Here is a 14,010-nt window from a genome sequence, read left to right as displayed (position 1 = left end):
TTAGCGGTAAAGCCCTTTTAATCAACCTAACTGGCTCATAATCATTATAATCGTCATGACAATACCATCATTCGTTTTGGTCCTTCTAAATTGATATAATTTTGATGCTTATATATATATATATATATATATATATATATATATATAAAAGCATCCTGTTTAAATTTCTCTGTAGAGAATTTATTGCGACAAATACTAAAAAAAACAATTGATAGAAAGAGAATGAATTTCAACCAGCAAGTAATGCGATTCTGTAACTCGTTATGCGTCGTTATGTGCTCATAACGATAGTGTTGCGCAGCTTTTTTTCCATAGTATACTTGTGCAACGACAAAACATAACGATACCGACACTGTCGTTAAGAGTTACAGAATAGGGGTACAGGCGAGTTAATTGGATAATCTCGCGAACTTCTTTCATTACACATAATTTTAAAAGTTTCCTAATCAATATTCTTCGATCCACTTGGTAATTGAGTACCGATGGAACTTACGCGTCAACAGAACGCTGTACGGATCTTTACTGTTAGTCGCTCGTAAGTCGAGATGATGAGCGGCATCTGGCATCAATATCGAAATTACCGACTCGGATAAATTACGCAGCACACCTCCGCTCGTCCATGGATCCAGCAATCCGTTGCTGCAAAATAAAAGGAAGAATTGAGTTTATTGGCGAACAAGCAATGTAGAAGCAAAATTAAAATAAAGTAATCAAAGTAGAAATGTAAAAAGATTCATATTACTAGGAATAAAGGTATAAAATTAAAAATATAAAATAGGAACAAAATATGGAAAATAAAATTGGAAACAGGCTCACGTACAAAAGATGCGAGAAGATCAGATATTTGTTTATAGATATCGTTTTTTTCATATACCTGAAAACTATGTTACTTGCGCTGGTAAAATTCTCGCAGCCGTATTGCTCACAAACTAGATAAGGTTGTGATGATACAGAATATCTTTTGAAACAGGTATTATTATAATCTCCAATGTTCCACTCCGCCGGCTCGAACATATCGTTGATGCCATCGGTACATATTGGCATCACCATTTCCGTGCACGACTGATAACCCCATCCTTGATCGGCGTCCAAACCCGGTGCCGCATTCATGGAAATACAGCTCGTTTTACCGGTATTATTTGTATATACACTGATAGCTCGGTAAAGTGCTGATAACAGCGGTTTTCCCGTCAACGATGCATTTGTCAGATGTTGACAGAAAACCTGAGCGATAATAAATATTTAAATTATCAATTTTGGAATCTTCAAATTGATCTTGATTGAAATATATAATTATTCTATGGGTGAATCTCTATAGGTGAAGGAAAGTTTACGATTATAACATTCGAAATGCTCACGTTAATTGGATTACCCGGTAGCGGCGCCAAGAAGTCAGCCTCGTACGGATAATTGACCATGGCCAGGTTTATGTAGACCTCCTGCAAGAAATCTTTCAGCGTCTTGACATGCTCCGCAGTTTTCAGCGGCTCGCACAGTTTCCAATTGTTTGACAACCACTTTTTGCCTTCGTCTAAAACATAAGAACGGCAAAAATAAGAGAATTGACGGATTATTGGAGTACTGTTTCGTTACCATTTGAAGTCACATTGCTAATCGTACTCCACGCCCTCCGGATAAGCTTTGGGCACGTTGGATTCACGGCGCGATAGTCCGAGGTTGCTATCCGAGCGAACGCCTCGCATTCCACAATGCCCGTAAACTGCAGGATCGGTGCGGAGGCCGCAATCGCTCTGCAACGCATCAAAATAATATTGTTTAATATTATATATGTAATATTATATGTTTAACGCGCGATAAGTTGCTGTTCAAACGAATGCGTACTATTGCTGATAAAGAATATTACTTCATACATATCTTGCCTCATATTATACATATATTATTATATTTATATACACATACGTAGAGTTTTGAATATCAAAATATGTAGTTCTCTAGAATATCAAGATAATTCTCTTATTTTTAATCTTTTTCGCATTTTTTTCCTATGGATTTATTACATCGCAGTATTTAATTCTAAGAAGGGAAGCAAAATCGAGCTATGAAATATAATCCACACTGACACAGCACCGATCTTTAAATATAGAATAAATACATATTCAGGTATATTTAATATTAAGATAGTTATATGATTAGATACATATATATCTTCCCCTATCAATGCTCTTATAGTCATACAAACAAGATACCGCGCTATCGCGTCCTGCGATAATACATACCCCTGAACAACGTGAGGATACTTCATGCGCATCCAAGCGCTGAGCATACCACCGTACGAGCCACCGAAAGCTATGACTGGGCTGCGCTTATATCCTTGTTGCGACTTCAGATGCCCGATAAGCTCCACGTAATCGGCTAGAGCTTGCTGAGACGTCAGATAGCCAAGATGCTGCGGATCCGCGAAGGACCGGTTCCCATAGGGCAGCGATTCGCCATAGTAACGGTGCTCGGCGAATACTACCAACGCGCCGAATTGCGGTGCGATTTCCCATAGGAAGCCCTACCAGAATATATCACGCTCGTTCTTAAAGAATCGAAATGGGGCAACGCACAGAAGGCTAAAAGCTGGATATTTTATGAAATATTCGGTCGATTTACAATTTGCAACTTTCTCATCGCTAATTTAATATATTAACTTTAATTTTGAGATTTATTTCATAAGACGAAAGATATGGATCGGTTATCTCGATTGATATAATCATAATTTAATCAATTAGAATTAAATCATGATGAATTTATTTTGAATTGATGTAACGAAGAAGAAAACATAGGAACGAATCTTATTTGTTAAATATTATATACAGTCTTTTTTCTGCAATCTCTATTCTACGCTTTATCAAGTATTTTATTGTAGTATAATGCGGCATAGTAACAAATCGATCTTCGGTCGCGGAATATTTTCGTGCCCGCTTCGCGACAAGAGCATTAGTCTTTTGTTAGATAGTTTTTTTGTTAAAGAAGCAACGCGGCCCGGCAGCGGGCGAACAGGTCCTACAACTCACCTGCAACGATCGCCGTAAGAGAGACAGTCGTTCTCGATTTTACGGATTCTGTATCAGTTTATAATAAATCCTGACTATTATAGAGTGTCTCATTTAACGAGTGGCTCTTACTCCCCTTACATTATTAACTTTATTTCAGTATTTTATCAATGATATTAACTATTCTACATTTTATTTACAATTTTTTTGTAAAAAAAAAGATATATTAAAGTAATATTAAACAAAAGTTTTTCCTACAATTTTTTTTTAACATATTTATGTATTACAGGATACTCGATAATCTTAGAAATGTGTTTGTTAACGCGATATCGCATTACGATAAATGTCCGCGGGTTAGTTAAGTCAAATGTGCAGTTAATTAAGCTGATAAGGCGATATAGCGTATCAATGGCTGCGTTCAGCCGAACCTCTGCTTAGCGAAGCAAAAGGTAGCAATTAAGTGTATATAATTGGATGGATCCAAAGGTAATAACTAATCACATTCAATTGCTACACCTTTCGCTTCGCTAAGCGGAGGTTCGGCCGAACGCAGCCAATAATCGTGCCCGCATAAACAGCTGACCGCTCTTACCGTATTCTCTGCGAAAATTTCGATACTGCCTTCATTCCCGGTGTAGAAGAATATAGGGGGGTTCTCCGTTTTTCGCCAAGTGTCGTTTATGAGATATCTCAATTTGAAAGTGTCCTGTACGGCGAAACTGAAGTGATCCACCTGGAGAAAACGTATCGTAAAATTACCAACAGCAATCGAATTTACTTTCATTGACGTTAACGGCTACTTTTGATAATTATCAGCTTTGCATTTAACAGAAATTAGTAATAACTAGACATCGGATTTTTATGTAAAACTGCATATTTTTTTAGAAAGCAGATTGGGAAGTAAGATCAAAAGAGAATTCTGTCTTATCGAAAAAGCATTCTAAAAATGCATATTTATTTATTTGATTATGCATATTTTGCGCATATTTGTGCATATTTGTATATTTTGTACATGTTTGCATATTTTGTGAGTATTTATATATTTTTGCATGTTTTCAGCGTGCCTAGAAATATGACATTTAAAAAATATAAAATCTAATATATAGAAAACATATTTTTCCAATAATAAATTTCTGCATAAAAAATCCAATGTCTAGTAATTATTAGTTAACACGTTCCGCGCAGTTTTTGTACATTCAGGCCGTATGCACTACAATGTCAATATATCTATGCTGTACATACATTAATTGCATATATGTATAATGAATCGATCAATGATATATTATGAAATATTTTGTAATGGTGTATGTTTACATTGAAAATGTTAAACGGCGTGAATGGAAAGTTCAGCGTGAGTCACCGCGTGTTTTAATATATAATACAATTAATTATCAGTGTGATTTATAATTAATAGAAATTATAGCAATAATTATCTCGCAAGTGGCATAATTTCGGTACAATTAATCATTTTTTTCAAACGGTAGAAAAAATTAGCGACGACTCACGCGCACGTCGAGCGTCTTGATCTCGTATTTATATCGGGTGTTTCGCGGTGACGACGGCGCGTCATGGTCATGATTGACGGCCCGGCTCGCCGTGGATTCACTTGGAGGACTTCGAGGTGTTGTCAGCTGGACCGTCGACCGGCACAGCGCGACCACGGCACAGAGCAGCAGCAACGTCCGTAAGCACATAATGCAATCACGTGGAGGTCCGCGTTCGAACTGAACAGTGTTCTCTCTCGACTCTCGGCAGAATGCTCCGGCTCCGCTCCGTCCGGCTCCACTCTGTCCGGCTTTCGACCTGCGTCCTGCGCAACTCGGCGTATACGGGGTGTCGCGGAAGGAACGAGTCGGCTCCGGCAGTATCTGCTTCGTCGCGTTGCGCCGTTTTACGAACATGTATTGTATCTTCGTAAAATGGATTTGTAACGTTAAAACGTAAAATAAGATTACATATGTATTCTTTTAATTATATACAATCTTCTTTTATATATATAAAAAATTTACAAACTTAAATTTATTTATAATATAATTTATAATTAATTATAAATTATTATTATATATAATTATTTATAATTAATATAAATAATTTTTGCATATTGTAAAATTTCTCTTTTATATATGTACTATAAATTTTTAAGTTTTAACGTTAACGTTACGAATTTTTTTCACACGTAAAAGAAAGATTGTCGGAATAAAGTAATGCAACGACAATACACACACACACACTTCGACAGCGACATAAATTCTTTATTACAAAAAATAAATTAATTCACTCTACATACAAAAATACAATAACTAATTAATATTAATAATACTTGTCTATATCCAGTTGCGACACTGGTGAACTAATGTTTACTTATTTTACGACATGCGACGCATCGATGCCGGTCAATAATCTTACCAAGATCTTCACTACGAGAGATATACACAGGGATTTGATTTATATTATACTCCGCGATTCTTACAAGCCGATACGTAATTGGCCATTCACTGAGATTGCACACAATTGCGTAATAAAATATTATAGTAATATAAAAATAGTAAATCGACAGATAGAGAGAAAGAAAGAGAGAAACGAGGAGAGAAGGGGGAAAGTTGATCGAATTTTGGCTTCGCCATCGAATTTGTTCGTTCGATGGCGAATAAATTTCTCGTCAAATTTTCGGGGGGAAAAAGATACGAACTTACGCTTCAGATCTAATTGTTATTTAAATGTAATTTTTAAATCATTTAAGATTAAGGAGATTTTGTTACTCACAATCAGTCCGCTATCTAACGCGCTACAAAATTTAATACAATCCGTACTTCGTCTAATTACAAGACATGTCATATACAAAACAAGTTTCTAAAAGTTATACTTTGTACAATTTCGATATCATTCCTGCTTCTTCAAGCGCGCCGTAGGCACGAAATATAAACAGAAGCCATTATGCTCGAGAATAAACGTTGATAGAGAGCAACGAGATAATTTTCAATTCGCTACGCGGGAGAGAAAAAGAGAGAGAAAGAGAAAGACAAAGGGAGGATGAAAATTGTTTTTCTTAAAGTCTATGGTTTTGATTTTCTCTCTTTATCGCGCTTACTTTCGTAAGAGGAAAAAAGAGGGAAAGATCCGACAGAGAGATCCAGTCTTGCATATTATGTCATAATAATGCTCAGCGGAAACATGTGACTAAAGCTTTTCCTTTTGTTCGCGACGTGTAACCGTTTCGCCTCGCAGACGATTTATAAAATAGTGATACAATAGAACATCTCTATTCTGTTCCCCTTTATCGCGGGTCTCTCTCTATTCTGGAACAGTCGTCCTTGTGTAAACTAGAATTCTCTTGCGCCGCTCTTTCTCTACATATTTGTTGCACGACCGCGTGATATAGAATGAGAAAGAAAGAATAAAGAGATAGTTCGGTCCCGATAATTTTCCAGAATAGAGACACTATATTGTACGGGATACTGGTTAATATAAAAACGATTTCTTCCTACCGACTAATAATATGCATATCATTATATTATGATTAATTAGATTGTACTTGAGATGTTTATAGCTTTAGAGCTACATTAGCGTCCGCCGCTTTGTCGAGACTCGAGATTGGCAAGCAAACGCGGTAATAATTTTACCGGTATTGTTGTATTTACTTACACGTATATTGGTCCCTAACATAAATCTTCACTAATAAACCGTTGTACAATAATGTGCTTTAAATTAAAGACGAAGAAGGTATCTAGCCTCTGTAACTACCGTTTTATCTTAGCCGGAGGAAAGCTATTGCATATATTTAAAGAATACTTAGTACGTACTTCAACATTTATCTTTGTACTTCAGTCATTTGTTTCATTTTTTCTGCATGCTGATGCTCGAGTTTCTTGGCTTTCGTGGCGTACTGCTCGTCGTGCGTCCGAAAGTTTTGTTGTGCTTCTTTGATGGCCTTTTTGTATCCTTCCTCAATACGTTTACATTCACGCGACAGAAACTCCCGATTCTCCTCCGCGTATCTCTAAAATTCGAACACGTCATACGCCTTTATAGAAAAATAATCAATAAATGCTGGTTCTCGTATACACACCTTGTAATTGTCCGCGGTCTGTTTCGCTTTTTGATATTTGCTCCTCACATGCTTCTGTTTGTCCAGCAACCTCTTGAGCTCACTGTTAAATTTTTTCTCGGTAGATTTCAGCTTCTGTATCTCCTCGTCTTTCTCTTTCTCCTTAGCTTGGCTCTCTTTTAGTTCAGCGATCCATTTAGTCATTATCTCGGTCATGTAGTTTCTGTCCTCCTCAACTTGATTCTCCTTCATCTTCAAATCCTCCTTCAGTTTCTCGATGTGCAGCCTTCGTTCTTGCAACTCTTGGTTGTACATCTTTAGCTTACTTCCTATGATTTGAGTGACCTCCATCTTCTCAGCCAGTATCCTGTTCTGCAGAGTTTCCATCTGCCGATCCTTCTCGCTGCACTGTTTTTGCAATTCTAATATAGTAGTTTTGTACTTTCCCTCCAACTCTTCCAGCTCCTTTCTATTCTGCTCTCCGATTCCTCTGAGCTCCTTCGCTACTCCCTGCTCCATCTCTTCCCGCACTTCTTTCGCCATGATCTCTCTCATTTTTTGAAAGTCCGTACTATCGCTCGTACTACGAGGAGACAGATTCAATTCCATAGACATTTTATTCTGGCTCTTGACATATTGCTCGAATTGCTTGGCTTGATTTCGCAATTTCATCACCAGCTGATCTCTCTCGTCTTTTATCCTCTCGAAATCTTTTAACAGTCTGCCCAGTTCTTCGTCTTTGCTTCGTAGATCCTGCTCGAGCTGTTGTATCCTCTGTTCCAGCGCCGCTGATTCGTTCGCGCGTCCCTCTTTCGAGTTATTTATCCTGGATAATTGTGCGACTATATCTTTGTAACGCGAAAGTTCCTTCTCCAACTCACTCTTCGAATTTAATGTATTTTCACCGCTTTTCCGTAATTTTCCCTCGAAGCTACCAACTTTCTTTCTCATGTCAAAGAGTTCTGTTTCTAGTTCAGAGATCTTCTTTTTACAAGTGTTTCTCTCACTGAGCAGACTATCGCATTGATTTTTCAGTGTCTCGTTCTCCGCTTGAAACCGAGCAATTTTTAACTTTACATCATCCGAATCTTCCAGCTTCGCGGTGCGTTTCAAATTTAATATTTCCAAATTTAATTTAGAAACTTTTGCGAGAAGATCCTTTCTCTCACTGGCAATTTTCTCGTATTTCTTCTTCCACGTTTCCTGCGTGATCTCCATTTGTGCTATTTTCAATTTAGCATCATTCAATTCGGTTTGAAAATCAGATAATTTTTTCTGTTCTTGCACAGCGATTTGAAGTTTCTCTTCCAAGCGTTTGCAATCTTCCTCCAACTATAATAAAACGGATTAATATTATTCGTAAGCATAAAGAACAGATATTTCAATAAAATATAATTGAATCTCAAATATAACAACTTTTCGTACGATTTCAAAGTTTTGAAAAGTTTGTAAAAGATTTATTTCATACCTGATTAATTTTTTCTAAATGTTCAGAACAATGATCCGGCAGAAGAAAACTTATTTCTTGATTCGGGTGCGCATTTCTTAGTTCGTGTAACGCTTCTTCTTTCGCTTGAAATAAAATATTGATTAATTTAAAACAAACTTTCTTTGCAACATTTATTGAAGCTTTCCATACAAGATATTTCGCCTCCCACTTTATACCTACCTCTTTCTATTTCTAAATGTATTTTTTTTACATGATCCTCCTTTTTTCTTCTTTCGTGCACCAGATCTTTTTCCAATTCGATTATTTTACTTTTGAAATCCTCGCATTCCTTAGTCAACCTATCACACAGTTTAACCTGTGTCTGTAATTCGCTTTCCAACTTCTCTACGTCTTTCTGATGCAATTCCATTGCAGCATATTTATTTTTCAGCGTTTGAATTTCATTTTTATGCTCGTTTATTAATTGTTCTTTCGTTCCGCATACATCTATGTACAATTCTTTTACACGGTTTAACTCTTTTTGCGTTTGCTCTAGTTGTACACTAGAAATAGAAATTCCATTTGTACACATGTACATTATCAACAATACTTATCGATAACATTTTTATCAAATTATATAAATAATGATTGGAAGCTATTACAAAAATAATACTTACGATAGTTGTACTATTTCCATCTGTGCTTCTTGCTTCACTCTCTCCACGGCTTTAGCATGTATCTCCAGGTACTCTTTATTATACTCATCGATAGCTTCCTTTTCTTGTTGCTCCATAGTCTCCTGATGCATCTTTCTAAGTTCCTCCTGATTAACAGCTACAGCCTCCTCTAATTTCTGCTCCAAATTAATCTTCTCATCGCGTAACAACTCACACTGCTTCCTCACGTCATTCAAGTGATCCGAGAGTTTCTGTATTTTAGCATCTGCTTTCATGGCCTCGTCTGTTAATACAGATTTCAATTCTTGCTCCAATTCGTTAATTCGTTTGGCATACCGTGCCGCTTCCTGGCGGCATGTGTCAGCTAATGTCAAAGCTTTGTTTAACTCCTTTTCTTTTTGTGATAGAGTATTCTCCAAGCGGTTTATTTCTTTTCTCTTTACAGCTTGACCAGCCAAACATCTAAACAAAAATAGTAGTGCATTGAAAAATTAACAAGATAACATCATATTTAATTAGGAAATGAAGAGAAATATATTTAAATGACATTTACCTATGTAATTCATTTCTCAACTTATTTGTAATGTCATCAACAGGTTTCGTTTTTGACTTATTATAAAGTTCACCTAATTTCATCTGTCTAATCGAGTCGGATTCATCCTCCAGAGTAGTAGCCAATAACGAATCGTATTGCGCTACGTCACATTTAACTTGCTCCAGTTTATTCTACAAATAAATAATATAATATAAAATTTCATCGAAAAAATCAATTTCTCATAGTTAACGTAATCTATATTCCAAAAAATTGGCGTAGAATTTTGTAAATTACCTGCAACTCTTGTACGGTTTTATGCAGTTCTTTCTTTTCTTGAGTCAACATTTTCACTTGCGCTTGCAACTGCATCACCTGCTGAACGTTACTGGTGGCCATGAGATCGCCACATTGAGTTTGACTGTCTTGCAATGCTTGCGCCAATCGATTCATGGTGTCACCCTTCTCTACCATAAGAGCTTCATGTTCTCTTCGTGCATCATCCAATTTATGTTGAAGCGCGACACATGATGCTTCCTATTATATATATATATAAGAATTAAATAATATAAATTAAATAAAACAAAATTCAATCTATGAATTATACGAAAAGAAAAATGAAAGTTTATTATAATTAAAAAAAATTAAACGTCTAAACGGCTCTAAAAATTTTACCAAATCTGTGCATATAAAAAACTGTGTCGAAATGTAAGTTATAAAAAAAGATCAAAAATAGTTTTTTTGCAATTGTGTAATTACAAAAATAATCAACAGAGACTTGCCCAAACATTATTGTTGCCAATATCCTTATTGAGCAGCTACGGCAAATATGATTATAGGGAGGATACGTATGTGAAATATGTATCTATAATTTACAAGCAAAGAATTTGATAATACCTTATCGTTCAATTTTTCCGTAAGAACGTCTATCTGCCTCTGCATATTTTTCATCTCTACCGCGTGCTTTTCCTGCGCCTGCTTCAAAAACTTCTCGTGTGTCTTGTCATTCGTTTGCAATACCTGTACTCTTTCCAGTACAGCAATCTTTTGTTGCAAATCCATGACAGAGCTCCTTGCGATATTTAGTTCTTCCGTTATCTATAAAAACAATTTTTTTTAACATTGGTGGATTTAATATCAATAAGAATAGAATATAAATATGTATTTTACTTTGTGATTTGTCTTTTCCAACACCACATTCCTCTCTTCCAGAGATTTCATTTGATTTTGCAGATCAACTATCTCGGCCTTGGCATCAACTAAAAAAATTAAAGACTCCAAATAAATTGACAAAATAAACGTCACCCTGTTGGGATGGCACGTGGCTCTGTGTGAAAGCGTCAGCTTGTAATCAGTGGATTCTGGTTCGATCCCGATTCTCATTCCATATATGCCTCAGTTTTATAAACGGATGATTAGAGAGTTGAAGGATATGAGCAAAAGAGTATAAAAGAACGATAATTTATATTTCGGAAATCCACATTCATAATAATATCAATGTAAATCGTAATATCAACGTGATATTATATTGCTCTAAGCGTACAAAATGTTAAATTAATATTACTTTGACGAAGACTGTTTGATAATATCGTCAATAATGCTAATTAATGTCAGTATTTTCTTGAAAGTTTTAAAGGACTTGACGATCTTTTCCTTACCCAATGCCTCTTGCGCTTGATTCCTCGATATGTTAGTCCTATCGACTTCCGCCTGTAACAGCATCAATTGCCTGCTCATTTGACTCTTCTCGTCCTCCTTTTCCAGCTGCAACTGCTGCAGCTCTTCCGTCAAGCGGTTGATCTCCCTCATTCTGACCATATACATTATTTCCAATTGCTCCTTGCTATCATACTCCGCCGTTTTGTATGCCGCGTCGTCGTCTATTGGCCTGCCATTCGGACTAGTCTTATAGCAATGATTCATGTGATCCGAGGTAGCGTTGTCGCCTCCGCCAAACTCATGAATCTGCTTACTTTGTACATTATTTTCATACGCGTCGTTAATACCGTTATTGGAGTATTTCCTGGGTACGTGAGTATTGTAATGATTGGATGGGGTCTCGTAGTTGTGAGGATAACTCTCACCGAACGTACACTCCTCGGCCGCCTGCGGGTGCATCTTGCGGGGATATCCGGTTGGCGGTTTCGCTAATTCGTACGGCGTATTCAACACGGTGTTGTTGCTGTCGTTGAATCTGTTGTTACCGTACGGCGTCCCCGTTTGCCTGTACAAATCGAGGTCGGACTGCGTGGTCCCACCGCCGGTCTCGGAGTCGGATCTATGATTCGTTATCACATCGCGATCGTAACTGTTCAGATTATCCACGCGATCGTAAACACCAAATTCCTTCTGCAGATGCACCTGACCTTTGGCAGGCGTAACCGAGTCCAGGCCAGAGTTAACCGTCGTATCGGTATGGTCAATCGTGTCTCTGGTGTCGTCATTCTGATAATGACTGCTATTGATGGAACTGACGTCGTCGTCATTTTCCAAATCGTCAAACTCCTTGTTCAGGCGATCCTGAATCTGAAAGAATCACAAATACATTAAATTCTTTTTGTTTTATGCTCCTTTCCTTTTATTGCAAAAAGAGTAAAAATCTTCTAATATATATAATTCTAATATAAAATAATCTCAATCCCCATCCGTAGTCTGATCACGGTTTAAGATTGCATGCAATTTTATACATAATTTCTCCTATCGTGTAGGACAATATGTGCCATACGTCAATGTATCTTAATGTATCGATATATCACGATGTCGGTGTATCATATACGTTAATATATCATGATATATCAATTTTTCTGGTGATAAAATCATGCGGTAGCATAACAAACTTTTCATCCGCTCTCTTCCATATCAATAATAAAACTGCTCAACGGATGAAGAATCTTCTATACACTCTACACGGGGAGTCCCATACATTGTTCTCCTAGCATAGAGGATAGCGGTATATATCTCGAAAAAATTTCTCCGCGCCAAAATACTACTACTGGTGGGCCTTGCTCATCGATTTCCACCTTCTCCGCGCGATGCAACGCAACAATACGGTCATCCTCGTGCGAGATATCCGCAGGCAAGGATTTCCGCGCGAGTATATCTTTCCAGTCCGACAGGTTCATCTCCACGCGGGGGAAAACGTGCGGCGTTACCTCCTCGTTGAGTCGCCTCTTGTCCTCCTGCTCCTCGTCCTCCTCGAGTCTCTGCGCCACCGTGTTCAGCTGTATGCTCTCCGAGCCCTGGAACAGGCTCAGCCCCGGGCCCGCCTCCATGCCCCGGGCTAGCTCTCGCTCGTGGCCGGGCTCTCACGATGGACTCACGGCTCTCACGGACACGGACGCGTCTATTGTGCGCAGCATATTTTTGTTTATAACGCCATAACATAACCTAGACGCAACAAGTGGGTCACGGTGCGTACACACGGTATATTACGTCGCGGCGGCGCGGGCGGTGACGGTGGCGGCGGGCCCCGCTATCGCGTCGCGACGACGGGGGTTACTGGAGGGTAAGCGTCGCAACGCGCACATCCCTCGCGGGGAATTCACGGGCGGCTTGCGGAATGCCGCGGCTGTGTTGCTGCTGCGGACGCTGCTGCGCGCGATTACTCGAACCCCACGCCGCCGCGTATATTACCGCGCACATACGCGAGAATCCTCGGAGCGCGCGCGCTTGTAAACAATCCGCGGAGAGTCGGTCTCGCGCGCGGGCGGTATCAATAAGCGATATATCGTAATACGTACGGGAGGCCCGTATTGCCCGTACGCGGAAATGGGCTCCCGCGGACCGTCGCTCGACTCCGATTGGCTCGACTCTCGACTCCGCCGCTGACAGTTATCACCAGCTATCACTAGAGCGCGACCGCCCATTTAGCGCCTCCAGTTTCGAACGTCCTTCTTGAAATAACTAGAGAGGATAGAGTGTTTAGCTTATTAGTATTTTTAATTAAATATATTTATATATATCTAATAAAAATATAATCTTCAAATGTTTTCGAATCTTATATTATTTCTTCCATTGCAGGCAATATAACAGCAACAATTTTGATTTAATTGTTATCAAAAATTTATTCTGTTTGACCATAAAATAATGAAACTCTATTATTATAAATAATACATTATAGGCTAATAGATCAGCGAAATGTAATATTTCACCGAATTATAATTTCGATCAAGAATTGGCCAGGCCAGACTACTTCAGTATCGGATCAAGAATTTATATTTCCACTTTATAAAATGGAAAACTGAGCGAGAAAGCGCGTTTTTGCCAATTTTGCCTGCGCGCGGTTAATTATTTTAAGTGTGGTGTTTGGTAGGGCACATCAGGGCACA

General features: G+C 38.1%; 2 protein-coding genes across 3 annotated transcripts; both read right to left on the bottom strand.

Annotated features, from left to right (window-relative positions):
- Window positions 1-108: 108 nt before the first annotated feature.
- LOC143896824 (lysosomal Pro-X carboxypeptidase) lies at window positions 109-4,811 on the bottom strand. The gene is made up of 7 exons (XM_077404907.1): window positions 4,505-4,811; window positions 3,592-3,732; window positions 2,238-2,518; window positions 1,594-1,751; window positions 1,359-1,531; window positions 875-1,224; window positions 109-639 (listed from the first exon to the last, which is right to left on the bottom strand). The coding sequence occupies exons 1-7, from the start codon at window positions 4,691-4,693 to the stop codon at window positions 447-449; spliced, it is 1,485 nt and encodes a 494-aa protein (XP_077261033.1). The 5' UTR covers window positions 4,694-4,811; the 3' UTR covers window positions 109-446.
- Window positions 4,812-5,230: 419 nt separating this feature from the next.
- On the bottom strand, window positions 5,231-13,484 carry LOC143896817 (uncharacterized). Of its 2 annotated transcripts, XM_077404880.1 has the most exons (12): window positions 12,835-13,484; window positions 11,341-12,208; window positions 10,853-10,941; window positions 10,580-10,780; window positions 10,461-10,500; window positions 9,980-10,215; window positions 9,704-9,876; window positions 9,151-9,612; window positions 8,714-9,036; window positions 8,513-8,616; window positions 7,066-8,376; window positions 5,231-6,996 (listed from the first exon to the last, which is right to left on the bottom strand). In XM_077404880.1, exons 1-12 carry the CDS (start codon window positions 12,952-12,954, stop codon window positions 6,808-6,810), a joined length of 4,116 nt encoding a protein of 1,371 aa, XP_077261006.1. In that variant the 5' UTR covers window positions 12,955-13,484; the 3' UTR covers window positions 5,231-6,807. The 2 variants fall into 2 exon arrangements, with proteins under 2 accessions (XP_077261006.1, XP_077261007.1); XM_077404881.1 differs by lacking the exon at window positions 10,461-10,500 and having other exon boundaries at window positions 9,980-10,219.
- Between the last annotated feature and the right edge of the window lie 526 nt (window positions 13,485-14,010).

This window comes from Temnothorax americanus, unplaced genomic scaffold (assembly GCF_048541705.1).
Source record: "Temnothorax americanus isolate GAGA-0224 unplaced genomic scaffold, ASM4854170v1 Scaffold2, whole genome shotgun sequence".
Classification (NCBI taxonomy): Eukaryota; Metazoa; Arthropoda; class Insecta; order Hymenoptera; family Formicidae; genus Temnothorax; species Temnothorax americanus.
The sequence above is the reverse complement of the archived record's forward strand: the minus strand, read 5'-3'. Positions and strand labels throughout refer to the sequence as shown.